The sequence below is a fragment of the Oryctolagus cuniculus genome, chromosome 5 (genome assembly GCF_964237555.1).
Source record: "Oryctolagus cuniculus chromosome 5, mOryCun1.1, whole genome shotgun sequence".
Classification (NCBI taxonomy): Eukaryota; Metazoa; Chordata; class Mammalia; order Lagomorpha; family Leporidae; genus Oryctolagus; species Oryctolagus cuniculus.
This window is the reverse complement of record NC_091436.1, coordinates 162,570-184,173: the sequence shown is the minus strand read 5'-3', so window position 1 is coordinate 184,173 and position 21,604 is coordinate 162,570. Positions and strand designations below refer to the sequence as shown.

The 21,604-nt window shown below is 53.3% G+C and overlaps 1 protein-coding gene across 50 annotated transcripts in view; it reads left to right on the top strand.

Annotated features, from left to right (window-relative positions):
- Nucleotides 1-19,914, top strand: part of FAM120B (family with sequence similarity 120 member B) — a 70,741-nt gene extending 50,827 nt beyond the window's left edge. For 15 of the 50 annotated variants that reach the window (XM_070074543.1, XM_070074531.1, XM_017339572.3 and 12 more), the window contains 6 exons: nucleotides 3,373-3,465; nucleotides 9,771-9,977; nucleotides 11,419-11,527; nucleotides 14,896-14,988; nucleotides 19,469-19,522; nucleotides 19,665-19,914. In XM_070074543.1, coding sequence (XP_069930644.1) covers nucleotides 3,373-3,465; nucleotides 9,771-9,977; nucleotides 11,419-11,527; nucleotides 14,896-14,988; nucleotides 19,469-19,509 — 543 coding nt within the window. In that variant the 3' untranslated portion in view covers nucleotides 19,510-19,522; nucleotides 19,665-19,914. Of the gene's footprint in view, nucleotides 1-3,372; nucleotides 3,466-6,781; nucleotides 6,984-9,770; nucleotides 9,978-11,418; nucleotides 11,528-12,961; nucleotides 13,102-14,895; nucleotides 14,989-15,843; nucleotides 16,019-17,305; nucleotides 19,523-19,659 lie in introns of those variants that run through there. The other 35 variants (XM_070074532.1, XM_070074524.1, XM_070074544.1 and 32 more) reach the window with 22 other exon arrangements.
- Nucleotides 19,915-21,604: the final 1,690 nt, after the last annotated feature.

Genomic DNA, 21,604 nt, shown 5'->3' with positions numbered 1-21,604 from the left:
TTGAAAGGCAGTTTCAGAGAGAGAGAGACAGATCTTCTACCTGCTGGTGCACTCCCCAAATGCCTGCAGTGACTGGGGCTGTACTGGGCCAAGCCTGGAGCCTGGAGCTTCATCCGGGTCTCCCACATGGGTGGTAGGAGCCCAAGCACTTGGACCATCTTCCACTGCCTTCCCAGGTCAATTAGCAAGGAGCTAGATTGAAAGTGGGGCAGCCAAGGCTCAGAATGGTGCTCGTATGGGATGCCAGTGTTGCCAGAGGTGGCCTCACGCGTGATAACAGTGCCGGCCCCAGAGTTTCTTTCCACTAGTTTTAGTTTTTGTGTGAAAATTGTAACTGCCATCAAAAAGGTTTGCCTCTTTAGTAGTTCTCTATATCCGTGGTGGTATTTGGATTCCCCAGTGGAAGGAGGGTGGGCTGAGCCTCCCGCCCCAGCCCTGTGTCTCTGCTCTGTTACCTGAAGGCCATTTTTGCCTTGCTGTTCCTGTGGTGCATGGAGACTGGCTGTTGGTCTCTCTTGACCCCTTGTAGCCTCTTGTCAGCACTTCTGATCTGCCTGTGGGATGGAATTCTTTTCAACCCTGAGGCTGCTGAGTCCCTGTCTCACTGTAGATCACATCTCACGGAACCCTACACTGATGTCACCTTTCTGGTGTCCCGGGGCTAGCTCTGCATTCTGCATTTTGTTCCCAGAGAACTTCCACTGTTTCAGCATTGTTTTCGACACGCACCAGCATGAACTGTAGTTTTTGAATTTCTGTTTTGAGTAGAATACTTCTTTATTTGTGCAAGACTTAGAAAAGCATAAATTAATGTAAGATGGCATGAATGACTTTTAAGCTAAATAGTCGTGCATATGTGAGCAGTTAGTATTATCTGTCCACTGTTGGTGAGTCTGGAGGTGAGATGGAGCGCTAGTAGGGATTTGGGAGTAGTGGATACCAGTAAGTGGAGTTTTCCCATACATAGAAATGTGTGCTTTGTTCTCGATGCACAGGTGCCCGTGGGTGCCGTAGGGGTGCCTGGAGGGCAGCTCTCTTGGGATGTGCAAGAGGAACTGTTTCTTTCAGCAGTGGAGGGGGGGGGTCTCTTCGAGATGATGGTCACTTACGAAAATCCACTCCATGCAGAAAAAGCCCACAGACCCAAAACAGCAACCTGCACCCTCTATCTATATAGACCCCAAACAGGACAGGCAGCAGGAGGAAGGTCCCCACCGTGCCTTTTTCTCATTGCTAATGCCCTCTTCTTTCTGTAACCTTTTTTTAACAGAAGTTTTTTTTTGTTTTTTTTTAATATTAATTTGAAAGGCCAAAGTTATGGAGAGAGAGAGAGCTCCTCCATCTGTTGGTTCACTCTCCAAATGGCTAAAACAGTTGGGCTGGGCCAGCCCGAAGCCAGGACTATAACCCCATCCAGTTCTCCCATGTGGTCTGCTGCTTTCCCAGGCCATTAACTGGATCAGAAGTAGAGCATCCAGGACTTGAAGTGTTGCTCATATGGGATGCCGGCATTGCAGGTGGCGGCTTAATCCCCTACACCACGAAACGCTGTCCCCTTTTATTTATTTATTTTTCAAGGAAAGACAGCTTCTGTGTGTTGGTAGGAAATACCTGCAAAATGCAGAACGGGGGACCCTGAAGCCAGGAGCTGGGAATTCAGTCCAGGACTCCCGCATGGTAGCAGGAACCCAATCATTTGTGCATCTGTGCTGCCTCCCAGGTTGACATTAGCAGGAAGCTGGAGTCAGGAGCCAGAGCGCCGATGTGCACCCCGGCCCCCCGCCGTGGGATGCAGGCATTGCAGCTGCTGGCCTTTTAAGTGAAGTCTCCTCAGTGAACATCAGCACACGTGCACTTGACAGCTCAGCTTTGAAGGAGGTATTTAAATTGGAGATTCCTAAAGCTAGAGAATAGCAAATATGGCATCTGTTAGGTTAAGAAGGTCCTAGGAATGATGATTCAGAATTAAAAAGGCTAGGAAAATAAATTTGAAAAGGTACAGTGTACATGTTGATGTGTGATCTGTAGTTGGACACTCGTCAGTGTGTGGAAACCGGGCTGACCTCCAGCTTGACAACCCCAGGTTTGACTCAAGACGCACTTGAGAAACCCTGGAAGAGTACGTCTGTGTCATAGAAACGGTGCGTAGAATCTATGGTACAGCAAGTGCCGTATAATTGCGCATTATACTTTGTGATCCTTAATGCGATGCACTAGGTGAAGTTCTACAAGAATTTAATAAGAAACTTGGATGGCCTCTGATAGATTTAGCTTTGTCAACTGCAAAAACGGTAACAGATGTGAAGTTGGTTCATGAGAAAGAATGTGACATCAGACCTTATTCTGTCCTCATGGGTTGGTATTTGAGGAGCTTTCTTCAAAAGTCACAGAGGACAAAAGTGGGGTTCTGTGTCCACACATCTCAAGGGGTGTCCGTGCTTGGCGCTGCTGCTGAGCCTGGGGTCTTCTGGGCTTTAAGGACAGTGTGCGTCCGCAGATTTCCTGGACAGGTGGGCTTGCAGTCACTCGAGGTGATGCCTCCTTTGACTAAAATGGAATGGGCAGTGGGGTCAGTCAGAAAGTTGCCAGACCTCTGCTCTGTTGGCCTCCACCAGATGGAGAGACAAGAGCCAGCAAGAGTTTCCTGGTTAGGGTGAGCAGGAGTCCTCACAAGTAGGCCTGATTTGGGTGGGGAGGCGTTGTCATCGGGGGCAGGCATGCTGGCCAGTTTCATTCTCTCGGACAGATCATGAACTCATCCATAGGTGTGTTGTTCCCCTCAGAATCTGCTCCTTTACGAAAAGTTCTGGTGGTGACAGTGGGATTGTGCAGTGGCCCAGGACCACGTGTCTTTGTAGCAAAACCTGGCAGCTGAGCAGAGGGCGCGTGCGCCGTGGCTTCCTGCCTCCCCTCGCCACAGCTGATGGACAGCTGCCATTCTGTGTGTTCTTGCTCTGCCCTCCTTGTTCCCCACTTGAGCCAGTCCTGTGGTCCTCAAGCATCGGCAGGACTCGGGGTGGGATCCTGATTTACGCGGGCTCGAGGCCCTGCTCTGTCTGTGTCTGCTCGGCGTGGTTTGTGCCCACTGAAGACCTGGACTTGGCTGCTCCCAGACATGCTGGGCTTTCTGCCTTGCCAGGCAGTGACCCTCCTGGAAGTCCAGGTTCCCCTGTGCAGAGGGGCTGTGGTGGTGAGGGAGGAGCCTACACATCACGCCCAGCATCTGCTATGCGAGGCCTGGTGCACCTCGCATGTGTGCCCGTGTCTGCCACCGTGTGCTTGTGCGTGCAGCCGTGGTGCCCGCAGCTCTCTTGAGAAGAAGTGCTGGACTCTTCCTGTAGCCTGACCATGGCCTTTCTTTCTCCCTTGCAGGTGGACACTCTTTGCCTGGAGGATTTGCAGGCCTTTATTGCTCAGGCTTTGTGCCTCCAAGGAAAGTCAACTGCACAGCTCGTAAACTTACAGGTAGTGTCCCAGGGACAGCTCTCGGTGGCCAGAGGGCTGGGGTCTTCCAGTCTTGCTGCTGTTTCACAGTGAGGACCTGCAGGAGCTTTGGCCTGGAGTCTTGGTTCCCAGGCAGGGAGCTTCTCTGAGCCTTGGGAATCTCCAGGAATCAAGTGCTCTCCTGGCTCAGAGAGCACAGGTACTGAGGTGCCAGTGGATCCTTCACAAGTGTGCACGTTGTAGGGCTCGATAAAAAATGACCAATTTGCGGAAGATGTCTGTGGGCCACTGTGCTCCCGGTGTTGAGTGCTGTGAGCGTGTGGCTGTGGCGCTGCTGACGTGGTCTGTCTTCAGTAAAAAGAATCTGTTCATGTAATTGCTTTCCTAGAGCAGTGTGGTTTCTTTGTCAGACCCCATCCTGCAGTCAGCAGGAATTTGCCCGCTGGAGGCTGTCTCCGTTGTCGGCCCCAGGGCAGCCAAGGCCTGCTGGCCTGCTTCCTGTGCCATGCTGGCCTCGCCTTGAGGTGACCGTCACCTGAGACCTCCCCGGCACCAGGCTTCTGTTGCAGGGCGGAGTTCCAGAACTTAACAGTGTCACCCTCTCCCCTTAGCTGTGTGACCCTGTGCCTGTCGCTGTGTCCTGGGTGAAGAACGAGATGGGGAGGGGAGGACTCATGGGGTTGCAGCAATTCAGAGTCTCTCATGTTCCCTGCAGAGATGATCCTTTTAATACCCGTCAGGGCCTGTTTTCCAGAAGATGTTTTGCACGTGGCTTCTTCCTGGAGTCCTCTCCACACACCCACGTAGTGGGAGGGAGGTGGGAAGTGCGCACTCACAGCTCTGCTGCTGGACGAAAGGGTATCAGGGCCTGTCTGCTGCCCACGGCACTGTATGGCCTCCGTGTAGATGGGTGTCCGGGGCTACAGCCAGGCTCCTGCAGGGCTGTGACCAGCTGGGGCTCATCACACCCTGCAGTTCCGTGTCCATGCAGTGAAGGTGACCGGGGAGGAGGACAGTAGGTATCGGGCACGGCATGAAGTGCAGTGTTGCCGAGGAGGGGTCGCCTTAGGGCCCTCATCCTGACCCCAGGGTGGATATCGGGCACGGCATGAAGTGCAGTGTTGCCGAGGAGGGGTCGCCTTAGGGCCCTCATCCTGACCCCAGGGTGGAGTGCAAGATGGGAGTGGAAGATGGACATCATGTACCTGCACGTGCCCGAGCCTGGCCCGAAAACCCTCGAAGGGGAGATGTTCCCTTGCAAGTCGTCCTGAGACCATGCCCACCCCCAGTCAGAAGATGCTAGGAAAGTGTTTTGGTGTAGAGCCCACCAATTAAACCAGGACTTTAGGACCAGAAAATCCATTTATTTGTATTCTTTTGTTTACTAATAAAATCTAGTGTATTTCTAGTGTTCTCCTTGCTCTGTTGGCATTTCAGTTATGAGGACACTCCAGAATTTCATGGGTAATGGAATTGAAGATGTGAGTTTGTTCTGGTACAAAAATTTCTTTCGTAATATGAGGAAAGTGCATATTAGGAAAACTGTGCATTGCTTCTTGGTCTTTTGGCTAAGATCAAGTGTGGAAAACTATGCATGATTTTAAAGTTGTTTTTGCACCAAAATAATCTCACATGTTTAATTCTGTTTTCTGTGACTTTTTTGAAACATACTCCTCCTAGGGCAGGTACCTGGGAAGCAGCGTCTGAGCCTTGGTGTAGAGCAGCCCTGTCCCCCATGAATGCCATTTTCTGTGGCATCCAGCAGACCCCATCAGGGCACCTCCGAGGCACTGAATACCAAACGCTGGGCTGCTTGCTGCTGAATGTCTCCCGTGAGGCGCTGGGAACCCAGGGCGCTTTCTGCTGCTTATCTGGCGAGAGGCCTCAGCCTCTCTCTGTCTCTTGCTCCAAAGCTCTGAAGCCCGCTTCCCACCACAGGCTGTCTCTGTTCACTGCCCTTGTTGAGATGGACAGCCACGGCCCTGGCCTGCAGCCACACTGATGGTGGCTTCCTGGTGACTCCGAGCTTGGATCGGAGCCAGCCCCTGCCACACTGGCGGTGCTCTCGGCATCCCATGAACTCCTGGCCTTCCCCAGGGAGGAAGGCGAGTTCCTGTCTGTGCTGGGGTCTGTCTCTCTCAGAGTCTCAGCTCATGTTAGGAGTGACCTGGAAGCTGATCTTGGCCACTGAGCTTTCTCAAGCCATCTGTTTCCAGGGGATCATCAAGGCCCTACAGCCATTCTTAACCCTGACATTGTAATCAGTATAAAATAAAGGCACTAGCAAACATGTCTGAGGAGCACTTTTAGAACAGATTCTGAGAAGTAGCAATTCTGGAGCCACTTACAATCTGTCTCCCAGACCTCCCGAGCCTAGGGGAACAGCGCAGCTGGGCTGCTGGCTGCCAGGGCAAGAACTGAGGTTCCCAGCCCCACAGCAGCACAGCTACGTGGCCCGTCAGCGTCTTCAGCCTCACCAAGGGTCAGGCAGAAGGGATCCATTTTCAGCAAACTGAATCAGTGCCTAGAAAAACCTGCTGGGGGTGGGGTGGGGGTGGGTGAAGCTGCTCAGGACTGCCACATTGCAGATCAGTGTGGGTGAGTTCCCATCCAGCTCCCGCCTAGGAGCCTGGGAAGCAGCAGGTGATGGGCTTGGGTCTCTGCCGCCCGTGTGGGAAACCCAGATGCAGTTCCTGGCTCCTGGCTTCAGCCTGGCTCAGCCTCAGCTGTTGGAGCCATCTGGGGAGTGAACCAATGGGTGGAAGATTGATCTCGTTCTCTTGTTCAAGTAAATAATAAATAAATCTAAGAAAAGCTTCTAGGACTGAAGTTTCATGGGGTCTCCGAGTCCCCCCAGCTGGGCGCGTGGCCTCTGAGTACAGTATTGCCCTTCCCAGACCCTACATTGGTGGCTTTGTCTGTTTAGCCTGTGATTCTGTGTTTCGTGATTTTTGAGTGGACAGATAAAGAGGTAAATTATTTGTAAACCATGAAATAGGAACAAGGCAAAGCCAGAGTGAGCCTGACAGAGACCAGCGTATTGATTTAGGAAGAGCAGGTGACTGACAGGGTCCTCCTTGGGCCAACCGGCACTTTGTCCTACGAAGATTACATTTCCCTTCGCTGCTTCTCTTGCATTCTTTACTGTCCTGGGTCTTGGGTTTTTAAAAAGCAGGTAACAGACCGCACAGGGCCAACAGAGCCTAGACTACTCCCTCTTGGTACTTTGTAGGAAGTGTTGTCCTGCTCCGGCAAACCCTCCCAGAGTTAACAGGGCAGGATCACTGTGCGTTGGGATGTTGGAATGCTATCAACAAGCTCAACTGTTTGGCCGTAGGGAATGCTGCTCCCAGAAGCTCCAGGAAAACACTTCCCTTGCCTGCAGAAGAATTTCAAGACCTGATAGTCATCAGGCAGGCGTCAGCAGCTCTCATACTACCGGAATCGTCTGTTTTGTGACCACATGAAAAATCAGTGAGAAATTAGGAACAATAAAATGATATTTGAAGACTTAAGCAGTACACTTCTGAGTAACTCGGGTAAGAGGGAGATCGCAGTACAGGCTGTGAAACACTCGGAGTGGTGGTGCTCATACGACCTGTTAGAATTTGCAGCATGAGGATAAAAGCTGTTCTCAGAAGAAAACGTGCAAGTTAGCGAATGTATTTGACAAGAAGAAAGGCTAAGGGGTGGCCTGAGAATACATCTTTGCAGATGAGCCACTCAAACTGTAGAGGAAAGAGCAAGAACTAAGGAAACAGGAAACAAACCTGATCTTCGTGGGTGCTCCGGTTCATTCTGGTGTGGACATGGAGTGGTGCAGTCCTTTGGGAGACAAGTGGCTGTGCCTTACAAAACTGAACACGCTGTTCCCAGGCACCTGGCAGCCACGCCCCTCAGCACCTGCCCAGAGCAGGTGCGAGAGCCATTGACGTCCCCCTGGTTGACAGTGAGCAAGAGGATCACAGATGGAGGAACCCTGCTTCAGCTCTGTCAGTGCCTGCTCGTAGTGGAGATGTGAGCAAGGTGGGCCCGGCTGACACGAGGCTGACACAGTTTCTGTTAGGCTGGGGTCCTCTCGGTGGTGTGAGCTGCTTCCGTGAGACTCGGGGTCTGTGCCAGTGGTGTCAGGAGAAAAACACAAAGCCTCGCATTTGAAAGGAGAAACGAGACTGCTGTTAGGTGATGTGATTGTTCATGAGGCACACCCAGCAGTCTGCAGGCCAGCCTCACAGCTCATGTCACTGCAGGCACAGTCAACACAGAAAACAATGGAGGAATCCCCTACTTTTAAAGTTTACTTTAGGATCCAGCGCTGTGGTGCAGAGAGTTAAAGCCCCGACCTGCAGTGCCAGCATCCCATATGGGCACCAGTTCAAGTCCTGGTTGCTCCACTTCCAGTCCAGCTTCCTGATAATGGCCTGGGAAAGCAGTGCGTAGTGGACCCTGCACAGCATGTCCTGGAGCCCTGGGAGGACTGAGTGTGCACGCAGCATAGACCCAGGAAGATGCAGACAGATGCATCTGTAGGGTGAGAAGGTGGCGGGCAGAAGATTCGGCTGCTGGTGGTGTTGACTACACTGTGGGTCGCTGAATACTCAAGTGGTATTCGTGGGATTTCTGCCCTGAGAGGAGATGGTAAACTGCTTAAAGTTTACTTCAAAGTAGTCAAATGTAGAAGGGATGAAGAGAAACTGATTCCATTTCAGAGAGATCTGCCAAATCAGAGACCTACCCTGTCACTCAGAAACCACGTGACCTTGGCTGAACAGTCGCAGTCACATCCCAGGCTGGGCACTGGGGCTGGGTGAGGAGGGCAGGGTGTGGCTGAGTTTTCAGGAGAATCCTGGAGGAGGAAGATGAGGGTGTCCCAGACCAGAGCCGCCCTGTCTGCTGAGTGGGAATCGCGGTTCCCGAGTGCCAGGACAGGCACCCAGAAGCTGCCTATTTCATTGCACAAGGCCACTGGCTATCAGACAGCAGCTGCAGACAGCGCATGTGCAGGGGCAGGGGGGCAGGGCTTGACATGTGTTTTTTTTTTTTTTTTTTTTTAAAGATTTATTTATTTGAGGGGCAGAGTTACAGAGGAAGAGGGAGAGAGCACAGAGAGCCAGGAGCTGCTTCTGTGTCTCCCACGTGGGTGCAGGGGCCCAAGCACTTGTGCTGTCTTTCGCTGCTCTCCCAGCCCGTTAGCAGGGAGCTGGACTGGAAGTGGAGCAGCCGGGACTTGAGCCGGCACTGATATGGGATGCCAGTGCTGCAGGCAGAGGCCCAACCTACTATGACGGCGCCAGTCCCCAGGGCTCTGCCAGTTGAAACTAGCAGATCACAGCGAGCTGCGCGAGGGGCAGATGTTCAGTCCACCTGGTGGTTCTTAGGGTACCCTTTAGCAGTGATGCTGTGCAGAAGCCCCTGAGATTAAACAGACTAGCTCTGGGACAAGTGAGCCCGCGGCTCCCTCCGCTTCAGTAAGCGAGCCTCACTCACGGCGGGTGGGGTGGGGCAGGGATGGGAGCACTGTGCGCTTTCCCGGCTGCTGTCAGCTTTGTGAACTCTGGCGCACGCGATGTTTAGAATGGCTCTGGGTCCATTTGAGCGATGTGGATACCCTAGACAGTGACTGAGGGGCACTGCCTCACCTACGGGCTCACTGGGCACTTGCATGGCCAGCGGCGGCCAGGAGCTACAGAGGCATGAGGGTGCTGGCAGGAGAAGCGGGTGCCCCGTGGTTTCCCACCTGGGCAGCTGCTGTTGGAGAAGAGTAGGCAGGTATGCCAGAGAAGTGTTTGGTACTGGTGTGCTGTGACTGACTGGTAAGTGCTATGAGAAGTATCTCACGTTGGTGCAGTGGTCTTAATTTGTAGGAACTGGAAGCAGCCTGTCAGCCTTCTTGAGAGCTTTAAGCCCTCGTGTTCCTGTCTGTAATCGTGGGTGTTCATCTCAGATTCCCTGTCTGAGGGCAGGGAACGGAGCAGTACCCTGAGTGGTTTTCTCCTTCCTCTCAGCCTGTACAGAGAGCTTTCCCTCAAGGAGCAAACGTGGAAGCCAGGCGTGTTGTGTGTGTTTCCCCGACGAGGCCACGGCTGGGATGGGTGCAGCCAGGGTGGGAGGCGGCAGACGCTGAGCTCGGCTCCTGTGTGAGGAGCAGGCCCAGTGGGTGCAACTGCTGCTCGCCAGGAGCCCCCACTGCCCCGGGCAGCCCTGCCCTTCAGGCCTCCTACCCCCAGCTGAGTGCGTGAAGCTCACGTGGGCGGAGACAGCGGGGTGGTGTGCTCTGGCCACCCACGTCTGACCCCATTCTCTGTGCCCTGTGTCTGCGCCCACAGCTTGATTACGTCAACCCTAGGGCTGTGCAGCTCGGCTCCCTCCTCGTCCGTGGCCTCACCACTCTGGCACTGGTCAACAGTGCGTGCGGCTTTCCCTGGAAGACCAGTGAGTTCATGCCCTGGAATGTATTTGATGGGAAGCTTTTTCATCAGAAATACCTGCACTCTGAGAAAGGACACGCCGTGGAGGTTCTTCTGGAGCAGAATGTGAGTTCCTGGAGCACGCTGAATCCTGGTCCCGGGTGGGATGCTGGGAAGATGAGCAGAGCCGTCTGTCCTGACGGCCACTCGCCGTAGACCAGGCTCAGCAGGGACATCCCCAGCCCCAGGCTTCACGGGGTTACAGACAGCTGCTCTCTAGTGGAGGATGAGAAACCAGGATGGTGTGAAGCATCAGACTTCAGTGTCTGCATGTTGAATACCTACTCCCCAAATTATTTTTTAAGATACATTTATCTGAAAGAGTGACACACAGAGGTCTTCCATCCACTGGTTCACTCCCCAAATGCCCGTAACAGCCAGGTCGATGCACGGCCAAAGCCAGGATCCAGGAATTTCATGCAGTCTCCCTCATGTGTGGTAGGGGCCCAAGCACTTGGGCCATCTTCTGCTGTCTTCCCAGTCTCATTAGCAGGGAGCTGGATTGGAAATGGAGCAGCCAGGATTCAGCCCTGTACTCCATTACGGGATGCTGGCATCGCCAGTGGCCGCTGAACCTCTGTTGCACCACAAGTCCAGCCTCTCAAATTCTTAAATAGGACCCAAGACCCCACGGTTCCACTCGGGGAGAGCAGGGAGCATCCCACCTGCCTGATGGTTTCTGATTTTCCTCCCCTTGAGTGAAGAACTGACGCTCCTGCAGGGATTCCACGGGCATCGTACTGACCCCACAGGAGCGGCCTGGACGCCCGACTTGAAAGTGTTCCCTAAGGCAGCTGCCGTCCCCGCTGCTCAAGTGTCGCCGCTGCACGCTCCTTGGCAGTTTTTCAAGTTCCTCCTGCTGAGCTGGCCTGGAACGTGTTTTAATGAGCGCGGGGATGTGCAGGGCAGTGAGGCCTGTCGAGACCCAGCACCCCACACTTTGCTGTCGGAGAGAAGACAGCTGGTGAGGTGTTCCCTGTTTATCCAAGACAGCGCTCCGTGGCACGTGGCCTGTGAGTGTGCAGAACTTAGAAGCTACCCAAATTACATGGAGACAGCAAAACAGAACAAGAGGAAAATACTCAGATTTGGGTATTGTTGTAGAGAGTGGAAGGCAGCTTGGTCTCCATGTGTCCACCGTGGTCTCCATTTCTCTCCATAGTTCACTTGACCAAGAAAGTACAGAGTGAATATGAGCTAAAGGAAAATTCCAGGCGTGGGAAAGGCTCCCTTCTGCCACCTGCTGCTGTCGTCTGTGGCCATGGCACTTGCACAGACTGTCGCTACAACTGACGCGGTGTCTGAGGGGCATTGATGTGCAGGCTTTTGTTGTTTTTTAGGTGAGACTGTGTGGTAGTTGCCTCAGTGAGACCTGGTCCTCTCAGGAAAGATTGTTGACTGCACAGAAGACACAGTGGCGGAGCTCTGTCAGAACCCCTTCTCCCGCACCGCCCTGTGGCAGTGTCCGGCACTCTCTCACCAGCCTGTGCCTCTGGTCTGTTTGCAGAGGTCTCGGCTCACCAAGTTCCACAACCTGAAGGCCGTGGTTTGCAGGGCCTGCCTGAAGGAGAACAGACGCATCGTGGGCAGAGCGCACTGGGACTCACACCACACAGGTGGGCAGCGGCACCAGCAGCGTGTGCTGCTGGGTCCTCCACAGTGAGGCCTTCTCCCTGTGACTTGTGGTAAAATAATCCCAGAGGCTGATGGGATTGGAAGAAAAGAACACAGTGAAAATGGCAGGTGGTTTAAAGTCTCGTTCCCTGAGGAAAGCAGTTTCAGAAAGGTTCGGTCCCTAAAAGCCTCCTGCCCACAGTCCTGACATACAGGAGCTGCGTGGGGAGCGTGTGTGTTTGACGGGAGCTTGGGGTTGTTTTTTCGCATAATGAGAATGTGTTAGAAAAATCACGAAGGTAAAGAAAGTAGTTAAAATAGAAATGACCTTTGATTCAGTTGTCTGAAGACAACAGTGTGGGCACAGTCAGTGCTTTCTTCTACTGGTGCCTCACACTTGGCGCGCCTGTGCCCTGCTCTCCCACACAGCGCCGTCCTCAGGTCATATGACGAGACTTCTCAGGTGATGGCCACAGAGTGTGTTTACCTGCACTCCCAGAGCTTTCAGCTCTGAAATTGTTTACCTTTTTCTCATTTGCATGCTGTAGTGTGCACGTTTCTTCAGATGGCGGGTCAAGGTGTCTGTAGAGCTAACAGGTCAGCATGTCCCTGACCACCTTCACCAGCACTCGCTGAGGGCCTTGGCATCCTTGGCGGCTTCCAAGTGCAAACTTTACTTTTTATTTCAAGTCAGAGATTTTCCATCTACTGGCTCTCTTACCAAACGCCCACGAAAGCTGGGGCTGAGCCAGGAACTCCATCCAGGTCTCCCCTGTGGGCGGGCCCAAGCATTTGATCCATGCCCTGCTGCCTCCCAGGACGTGCATTCGCAGGAAGCTGGATTGGAAGCAGAACGGGGACCCGGTCCGAGGTACTTGAATATGGGATACAGGTGTCCCAAGCGGTGGCTTACCCTGCTGCACCCAGTACTTGCCACTTTTTTTTTTTATTAACTCTTTTTAAAATTTTTAACCAGTTTGATGAAAAATGAATCCCATTGATCCGTTACTTCACTGTCACCAGAACTGATGTCTCACTGGGTTATTTTGTTGAGATTCTTTCTTGACTGCTGTGGTGACAGTGACTGTGTGTTTCGGCAGTGTGACACGAGCGTGGCACCTCAGTGCACATGGATGACCCGTCCTCGTCAGTCAGGGCCTCTCCCTGCTCTGACTCCACTTTGTGATGGGTGCTGGGGCCTGCCATGGCTGTGCAGGACTGGGGACTTCTTCCAGCTGGCTCTGACTTGACTCCCAGCATCCACACTCCCTGTGTCCCCTCACCCCTCCCAGCTTCTGGTGATCAGCATTCTGGGTACAGCTTGAGGCAGGTTTATTTTTGGGGGGTTAAGCTTCCCCATGTAAGAGAGAGAGAACATGCAATATTTTTCTTTCCATGTCATCTTATTTCTCACAACATGATGCTGCAAATGACAGGATTTCATTCCTTCCTCTGGCTGGAGAGGATGCCATTGTGTGTGCACCACCCTTCCTCTCCACTCATCTGATGGGAGTCACCTTGGTGGATTGCATATCTTGCCGTCGTGAACAGTGCTGGAATGATCATGGTGGAGCAGGTATCTCTGATATAGGGAGTTCTAGTTTTTTAAGAAATCTCCACACTGTTTCGCACAGCGGCCACATTAGTTCACATTCCCATCACACGTGTTGATTCTCACAGCGTTCCTTATGCTAGCCGTTCTGACAGGATGAGGAGATGTCTCCTTGTGGTTTTGATTTGCGTTTCCCTAATTACTAGAGACATTGAGCATTTCTTCGTATATTTGTTGGCCATTTGAATTTCTACTTTTGAGAACTGTTCAGGTCCTTTGTCCATTTCTAAACTATAGTGTTGGTTGTGGTTGAGTGTTTGAAGTTCCTGACCTATCTGCACATTAGTCCTGTGTGAGATACGGAGTTTCTTTTCATGATTTTTGGAGTGCTTTTCTGCTTAGTGTCTGTACCTATAATCGCAGCAGTCTCACTCTTTTTCTGGATTGCAATATGAGAACTCACCCCAGACTCCCACCACCTACCCAGACTTCCTTGAGGAGTCTCGGTGGCCTTTCAAGTGTCACCCTTGGAGGCCGGGAGGCCGTTGTGCCTGGACCCGATGACAGGATGGTGTCACTCGCCCCAGCCCCCAGCCCTTCTTCCATATTTCAACTTCTGTCGACTGCAGACAAAGTTGGAGATACCAAAGCAAAAGTTGAATCTCTGCGAAATACTGTGTGACAGTCTTCCTGCTCTGCCTATCCTGGCATTGGTGTCAGCTGGCACTCAGGCACCCAGGGCTGTTGGCTCCCAGTTCTGGTTAAGGTTGTGAGTTTATGATGGCAGTTGTCCTGGGCTTTGCATGGCCCTGCTCCTTTTCACGCCGTGTTTACATGTGTCTCCTGCGTTGTGGGGGCTCCAGTGTTGGCTCTGTTGTTGGCTGTCCAGTCGGTCGCACAGCAAAGCTGAGCTGTTCTCAACGTGTTCACAGCTAGGATGAGGCCGACAGTCACAGACTCAGCACCACTCACAACATGGAGTCGCCAGTATAGGGTGCTGGGCACTGGCTCCAGGAGACCCCCGGAGCCAGCAGTGGGCCAGGCGTCATTTCTCTGCTCAGCAGGGTCACATGTTGGGGGCTGGATTGTGACTCTCCAGATAGGACAAGGGTGGAGACAGCAGACAGGCATTGGGCTGGGAGATTGTTGAGTTCCAGGCTCTGGCCTGGCTTTTTACCCACTGCACTCCAGGAAGCTCTTGAAGGTGTTGGAGCAACATAGTGAGCACAAAGCTTTAGGACAGCGGAGGCTGCACAGGGGCCCAGAAGGGGCCCAGCCCTGGGTGCTGGCCCTGGGTCACCCCCTTCTCTCTGCATCACAAACGCTGTGCCGCACGCTGTCCTCCCCTCCATGTGTTGTGTGCGCATGGAGCTGTGCTTGAGCCGAGAAAGAAGATGTCTGAATCAGGCCTCCCAGCCCAGCTCAGCAGTGCAGACACCAGCTCGAGGAGCACACGCAGTGTCTAAACCACAGAGAGCGTGGGTTGGTGCAGGCGTGGAGACGGGGGAGAAGAGAGCCTCTGAGTGGCTCAGGGAGTATCCCAGTGGGTGGTTGGGTCATGGTGGCAGTGGTGTGGGCCAGCCCCTCCCCTGGCAGACAGAGCAGCTTCCTGGTCCTGCAAGCCTCGCTGCTGGGTCTCTCACCCCAGTCAGGTTCCCTCGTGCTCCCCGTTGCCGAGCCCGGCTCCCGGGCACTGCAGCTGTTTGGTCCCCAGTGCACTGGAGGCTCAAGAGCTGCTGGCCTGGCCTCACTGTCAGACCCCATGTGTTCAGGAGGAGCCATGGGGCCCATTGACACCCTGATTCTGTGTGTCCACAGGGAGATGGGGAAGACAGGGTTCCAGCTCCCACAGGACAAGCTCTGGCTACAGCCGCTCTGGGCAGGGACAGCCATGGAGGGACCAGGGACCAGGTAAGAGGCCAGTGGTGTCATTGTGTGCTTTCTGTTTTCCATGACCTGGGCGCTGTGGAAGAGGCTGACAGTGTGCCCTCCTCGCTGTGTGTTTCACACGTCTGCATTCAAGCCTGTACTGTGTAGCTGTGTGTTTGACCAGCACAGTGCGTGTCACAGCCGTAAACTCAAGACTCCCTGATGAGTTTGAGTTCCCAGCTTTGAAACAACCTAAAATTTGTAATTTTATCCTCTTAGTTGTCAAAGGTTACTTATTTGTAAGGCAGAATGACAGAAAGAGGGAGAGAGATCTTCCGTCTGCTGCTTCACTCCCCAAATGGCCACAGGAGCCAGATCCGAGCCAAGCCACAGCCAAGAAGAGCCAGGAACTCCTTGCTGCTGTGCTGCGTGGTGCAGGGCCCCAAGCACGTGGGCCTCATCTGCTGCTTTCCCAGGCACATTGGCAGGAGGCTGGATCAGAAGCAGAGCAGCCGGGACTCCAGCTGGTGCTCTGATTTGGGATGCTGGCGTCAAGTGGCAGCTTAACCTGCTGCACCGCAACACTAGGCCCTGGGGTTTTTTAAGTTTTGCAGCCTCTTAACTGTGCCACAGGGACTCCCGAATTGCTCAGATTGCTACCAGATGTTTCCCCAGGCGGTGGCTGTGGGTCTTTCTGGGCAGCTGCTGCAGGTGGCCTGTGACGCCCCAGGGCCGTGAGCAGTGCCCCTCTCTGGTACTCCTACATCAGCAGGAGCAGCACAGGTCAGGCGCAGTTCAGTGCAGACCAAGGCGCCTGCTGAATGCCCTCAACGTGCCTGTCCCTGGGAGAGAGCAGCTGCAGGCTTTTAGGTTAAATGGGCTCTGGTGCCTCCCCAGGGGCCTGCAGGAGCTCCACCCACCAGATCGCACCCCCAGGCTGACCCCAAGATTCCCAGCTGGCCTGGAGACCTGCCCGGTCACCTTCTTCCCATCTTGAGAGTGAGCAGAGAGACCATGTCCACTCAGTGCCCACCAGATCATCAGAAGAGCCACGTGTGTGCAAGGTCAGAGACCCCATGAGTGAGTGGAGACTGCTGTCAGTTTACAGGATTCTCCAGACAGGGACTGAGCCGCAGTGGGAACCCGGAAGTGCTGGGGGTTTGTGACTTGCCCAGAACCCAGGGTGAAACCCATGCCCCCACCCTCCCATGGTGGAGTCATTGCCGCTGCCCCTGCGAGCACCCTGCTGCCCTTCTCATGGCCAAGAGCCTGCTCCACATCTGCCACTGTCACCCTGGGTGTGCGGTGGACAGAGCGTGAGGCCTGCAACCATGGGCAGGTCTTCTCCCCGGGGGCGTGTGAGCAGGAAACTCCAGGAAGTCAAGGGCAGCAGCACTTCCTCAGAGGGATTCGGGAGGCCAGTTCCAGGGCAGCAGAGCGAGGAGAGGTGCACTTAAGCTAAACAGGCAAGGCCTCTTTCTCTCCTTCCCCCTCCCCTTGAATAAAGGGCTGAGCAGACTTCCCCAGTAAGGTGACATTTAAGACAAGGCTTAATGAGGGTGCGGATGCAGCCACCACACGTCTCTTGGGGTCTTGCGGCAGAGGGAATAGGGACCCAGGTGGGCTTCACAGTGGGAAGCAGATGTGGGACTGGGCTGGTTCTGAACAAGACACCAACAGAAATGAGCCTTTGGGCATGGGCTCTCCATGCCAGCTGCCACCAGACCTTCCCCAGGAAGCTGGCCGTGACCTGTTACCTGGGCTGTTGGAAATGCAAGGTAATAGCTGAGGAGGGCCCCACCCCTTCAACCACATGTCCCACACTAGGAGCTGAGTGGCCTGGATCCTCAGTGCTAGAGCACCCTTGATGAGATGAAGAGGGTAGCACCCTAGGTTAGGACCCCTTTAGCTGAGGTCGCCAAGGGCTGAGGGAGGCTGCTGGCCGCTCACGGGAACCATAGTGTCTCCTCCAGAACCTCATGAGGCAGGAAGGGGCCTTCCACTTGCCCTTTTTGGCTTAGGATTGGCCCCTTTCCTCTCCCTGGGTACAGAGAATGGAGGCTGCAGGTGACCGCTGGACCGTGAGATCACAGTGAGTCTGTGAGGAGCTGTCAGCCAGGCACGTGGGAACTGCAGGTTGTGCATCCAGGTCTTGGGCCAGGAGCATGACAGCAACACACGACGAAACGTTGTGCACCCAGGTACTTAGTGCTGACAGCTGCTCCAGGAGACCTTGGATTAAAGTCAAATGGAGCTGCTAAGAATTCAGGGGCCAGCGTTGTAGTGTAGTGGGTAAACCCACCGCCTGCACTCCATATGGGTGATGGTTTGATTTCTGGCTGCTCTGCTTCCATTCCAGCTTCCTGCTAATGCACCTGGAAGAGCAAAAGAAAATGTCCCAAATGTAACCCTGCCACCAACGTGGGAGACCCAGATGAAGCTCCTGGCTCCTGGCTTTGGCCTGGCCCAGCCCCAGCTGTTTCGGCTGTTTAGGGAGTGAGGCTGCCGGACAGAAGCTCTCTGTTTCTGCTCTCTGTAACTCAGCCTTTCCGATAAATAAACAAATCTTTTTTTAAAAAAAATCATGAACAGGGATGGGAGAGACTGAGTAGTGGCAAGGGTAGGATGCTGCATTGTGTTCTGCCTCCCACGGAGCCTCTCACGGGGCCTCCCACGTGAGCCCGTCTGTGGGACTGGGGCGTGCTCCTGCGGGTCACCTCCTCCCCCTGCAGTTCTAATCATTGGGGCTGACTTTGGAACCAGTGTATTTTTTGTTGCATTTGCCTATTTGAAACTCATCCATTTTGGTATTTTTTAATTTTTTATTTATTTTTGTTTGTTTCAAAGGCAGAGAGACAGATACAAAGGGATTTCCCATCCACTGATTGACTGCCCCCACCCCCAGAAATGCTCCCAAAACCAGGGCTGGGCCAGGCAGAAGCAAGGACCCCAGAATTTCATCTGGGTCTCCTGTGTGGGTGGCAGGGGCTCAAGCACCTGAGCCATCATCTGCTGCCTCACCAGGCGCAGAAAACTGGACCAGAGGCAGAGTGGCCGGAACTCCAACCAGACACTGACAGCGAACGTGGGCATCCAAGCTCTGACTTAACCACTGTGCCAATGCCTGTATCTCTTCTGGTGTTTTTTGGTGACGTTAAAGTAGTCCAAATAATGGGACTGGTGCTGTGGTACAGTGGGTTAAAGCCCTGGCCTGAAGCGCCAGCATCCATTATGGGTGCCATTTCTAGTCCTGGCTGCTCCACTTCTGATGCAGCTCTCTGCTATGGCCTGGGAAAGCAGTAGAAGATGGCCCAAGTCCTTGGGCCCCTGTACCTACATGGGAGACCCAGAAGAGGCTCCTGGCTCCAGGCTTCAGATCGGCACAGCTCCGGCTGTTGCAGCCATCTGGGGAGTGGACCAGTGGATGGAGGACCTCTCTGTCTCTACCTCTCTCTGTAACTCTCTTTCAAATAAATAAAATAAATCTTTAAAAAAAAAAAAGTCCAAATAAAAAGTGGCCTTTCTTTTCACCACAGAGTCAATAGACTTCTCTATGTAAGAAAAACTAAAATGCCTCATAATGAAAGTAACCAGTTACTGCCAAAAAGTTGGCAAGCATTTTCCAGAGCCGGAAGCTGGCTTGGTGGGTGTGGGCCATGCAGGGAGCCACGTGTCAGGGTCACAGCAGGGAAGGCCTGCATCCTGGGCTGGTGGAGCTGCGGGGCCCTCTCCCGCTGTTGGTGAGTGCTGCCACGGAGAAGGGTGTGTTAAAGGCCGCGGCCTGTGGCTGCACGTCTGCCCTGCTGCTCGCGTCGCACTCTGGTGATTCTGTAGGCGACCTGAGCTCTGCTGAGCTGCCTTTGCCGATCTGAGATGACAAGGCGGCCATCAGCCCATGCAAGTGCCTTGAGCCCTCACCTCCAAGAAGCTAAGGGGCCGCAGCAGGAGAGGCACAGGGGTCGGCAAGTTCAAGGCCGCTGCTTCTGCCGAAAGAAAGCAAAGAGCAGGGAAATGTTTGTGGAGAAGCTCCTTTTTAAGATGTGAAGCACAGTCCCTGGTCACTTTGCTTCCCAGTGGGTGGTTCTGCTCTGGGCCTCTTCACGGCAGTCCCTGTCTGTCAGACAGGCAAAGCGTGGCCAGCGGCACCCGGGCAGAGAGAGGGGAACTCTGGGCTCCACTTTCCCTGCACTTGGCAGGACGTCCCCTGTGAGCCATCTGCGTGTGAACTTTCATTTCCAAAGTCTTCAGAGGCGCTGTTGAGATGCCACGCAGATGGTTGGAGCTGGTGTGGGAGGAACAGTTTTGAAACTATTTCCTTCACTAATGGTACTGCCTCTTAATTAATTGCTTCCATGTTAATGGAATAATTAAAGAACAGCATTTTTGCGGCAGGTGGCCACAACTGAAAGGAGGCTGCAGCTGTGTCCCGAGTGACTCGTGTGTCTGCACGTTCTTAGAAAGGTGCAGTGTCCGTCTGAGTGTTGAGGGGGTGCATCCTCAGTTTGCGTCTCTTTTGGTGCAGGAAGCAGACAGCATGAGCATGACCAGTGGAGAAGATACTAGGCAGTCTTACAAGGTAAGTCCATCACCTGCATCTCCGGCAGGAAGTAGAATGTCCACTTGTGTCAGAAACCACTCCTCCGGGTGCGGCGTCAGGCCCTGTGGACCTGGTGCCAAGCTCAGGTGGCTTCAAGACAAGTTTGCTTTCGCCAGAGCAGCCAGGAGTGGTCACCTGGCAGCGAGCCTGCCCGCGTGGTGTCGGCCAGGACAGCCGGCCTCGACCTGCCAGCAGCTGTCTGGATCAGAAAAGAAAACTGCCTCTCCCGGGAGCGAGCCCTGTGTCTTGTAGGAAAGCTTTGGTTGGCGCCGCCTCAGGGGCCGTCCCAGACGACGCTGTTAACATCTTCACCCTGACGTCCATGTTATGAGGCAGAGTTGATGTTTGCTTTTAATAAATTGGAAACAAACGGTCCTGTTTCTTTTTACTGTTCAGTGGATTGCGAGGGTGTCTCTCACATCCTCAAGTCGTCTGAACACAAATGTTTCCGAAATTGTCTTCCAGTTAGAAATCCCGATCACAAGTCAGGTCTCCAGCCGTCTCTTCTCTCGGCTGCCAGAAGTTCTTCAAGAGAAGTCACGGTAGCCCCGGGCCTTCCTGTGGGACGGCTGATTGTGCCTGGAGCCAGCACCTCGCACGGCTCTGGGGCCTGGGCTGCCCGAGCAGGACGCAGAGAGCCTGGGAGGAGCCCTGTGGGGAAGGCAGCCGCCGAGCAGCCAGCCGTGGTGTGTTTGCTGCTTCTGCGTGTGAGCGATGAAGGGCGTTTGTTTTCCAGACACACTGGAGTAATCCTTTTCATGGAGAAACTTTCAGACAATCCAGGAATTGAAATTTTAATCCCAAGTTTTCCTGAACTCTGTGGAAAAAGGAAATGGCCAGGATATTGATCATGGAAGGGTTTGTGGGTTAGGAGTAAAACGCAGGCCTTGCTCAACCTGGGTGGGCTGTCACACCGGTTCCCGGGCTGCTTGGTTCTGTAGGAAACGCTCACTCCTTCAGGCTGTTGCTGACAATAAGCCCCTGGCTGCATTATAGACCAGCTGTGTGTCACACTCAATGAGTTACGGTGTGCACACAGCTATGTCTGGCATTGGTCTCCACGTGTAGGTTGAAATACCCTAACCACTGCCTTCAGCTCCTTTTTTTTTTTTTTAAAGTTTATTTTTATTTATTTGAAAGAGTAACAGAGAGATATCTTCCATCTGCTGCTTTACTCCCCAAATGTCCTCCATTGGGGCTGGGGCATTCTAAAGCCAGGAGTCCAAACTCCTTCCAGATTTCCCATGTGGATGGTGGAGACCCAATTACTTGAGCTATCACTACTGCCTCCCAGGGCGTACGTTAACAGGAAGTGGAGCCAGAACTGGACCCAAGCACTGGGTGTGGGCTGCAGATGTCCCTTCTGTGACTGAGCCCCTGTGCCACCCTCGTCAGCTCCTCCGGGGCTCTGCCTGTCTGATTCTTTATGCACATACTTGCAGGACCTGACTCTGGAAACAGTGTTCCCACTCTCAAGTGTGCACCTCCTCTCTCCCTTTCCACTTCTGCACCCTTTGAAATCACTGCTGCTTCTAGCAGTTCTGTGCTACTTATTTGTTTAACTTTTTAGTAAATTCCTCATCCCTTAGACAAGGGTTGGGGAACATCCAGCCTGGCCTGCAAAATCTTTTGGCCTGGCCCTGCCAAGGCAACCACAGGTAGGACTCAAAATTCAATAAATCTATAGCAAGTTAAGTTTTAAGTAGATAATTTTGTATGGATCACAAATTGTGCTATAAATATTCAAATGGCCCTTGGCAAAAAAAAAAAAAAAAAGATCCCCACTCTTAAGATTGAAAGTAGATGTCTTTGAAAATTGTGTTTGCCTTTCATAATATCTAAATGCTAATATGTTAATGAAATTGTTCAGTTTGATTAACCAGCCTAAGGAGCCATTGTACCATCAGTGGTGGTGCAATTTCCCACTTCTTTAATTATTTGGAAGACATTTCAAAATCCAGTATGTTGGGATCTTTTTGAGTCAAGAGAAGGGGCGAAGGGTGGCGGGGGGTGGGGGGGGGCAGTGCACAGTGTGTGCTTTCACACAGAGCAGGAGGATCC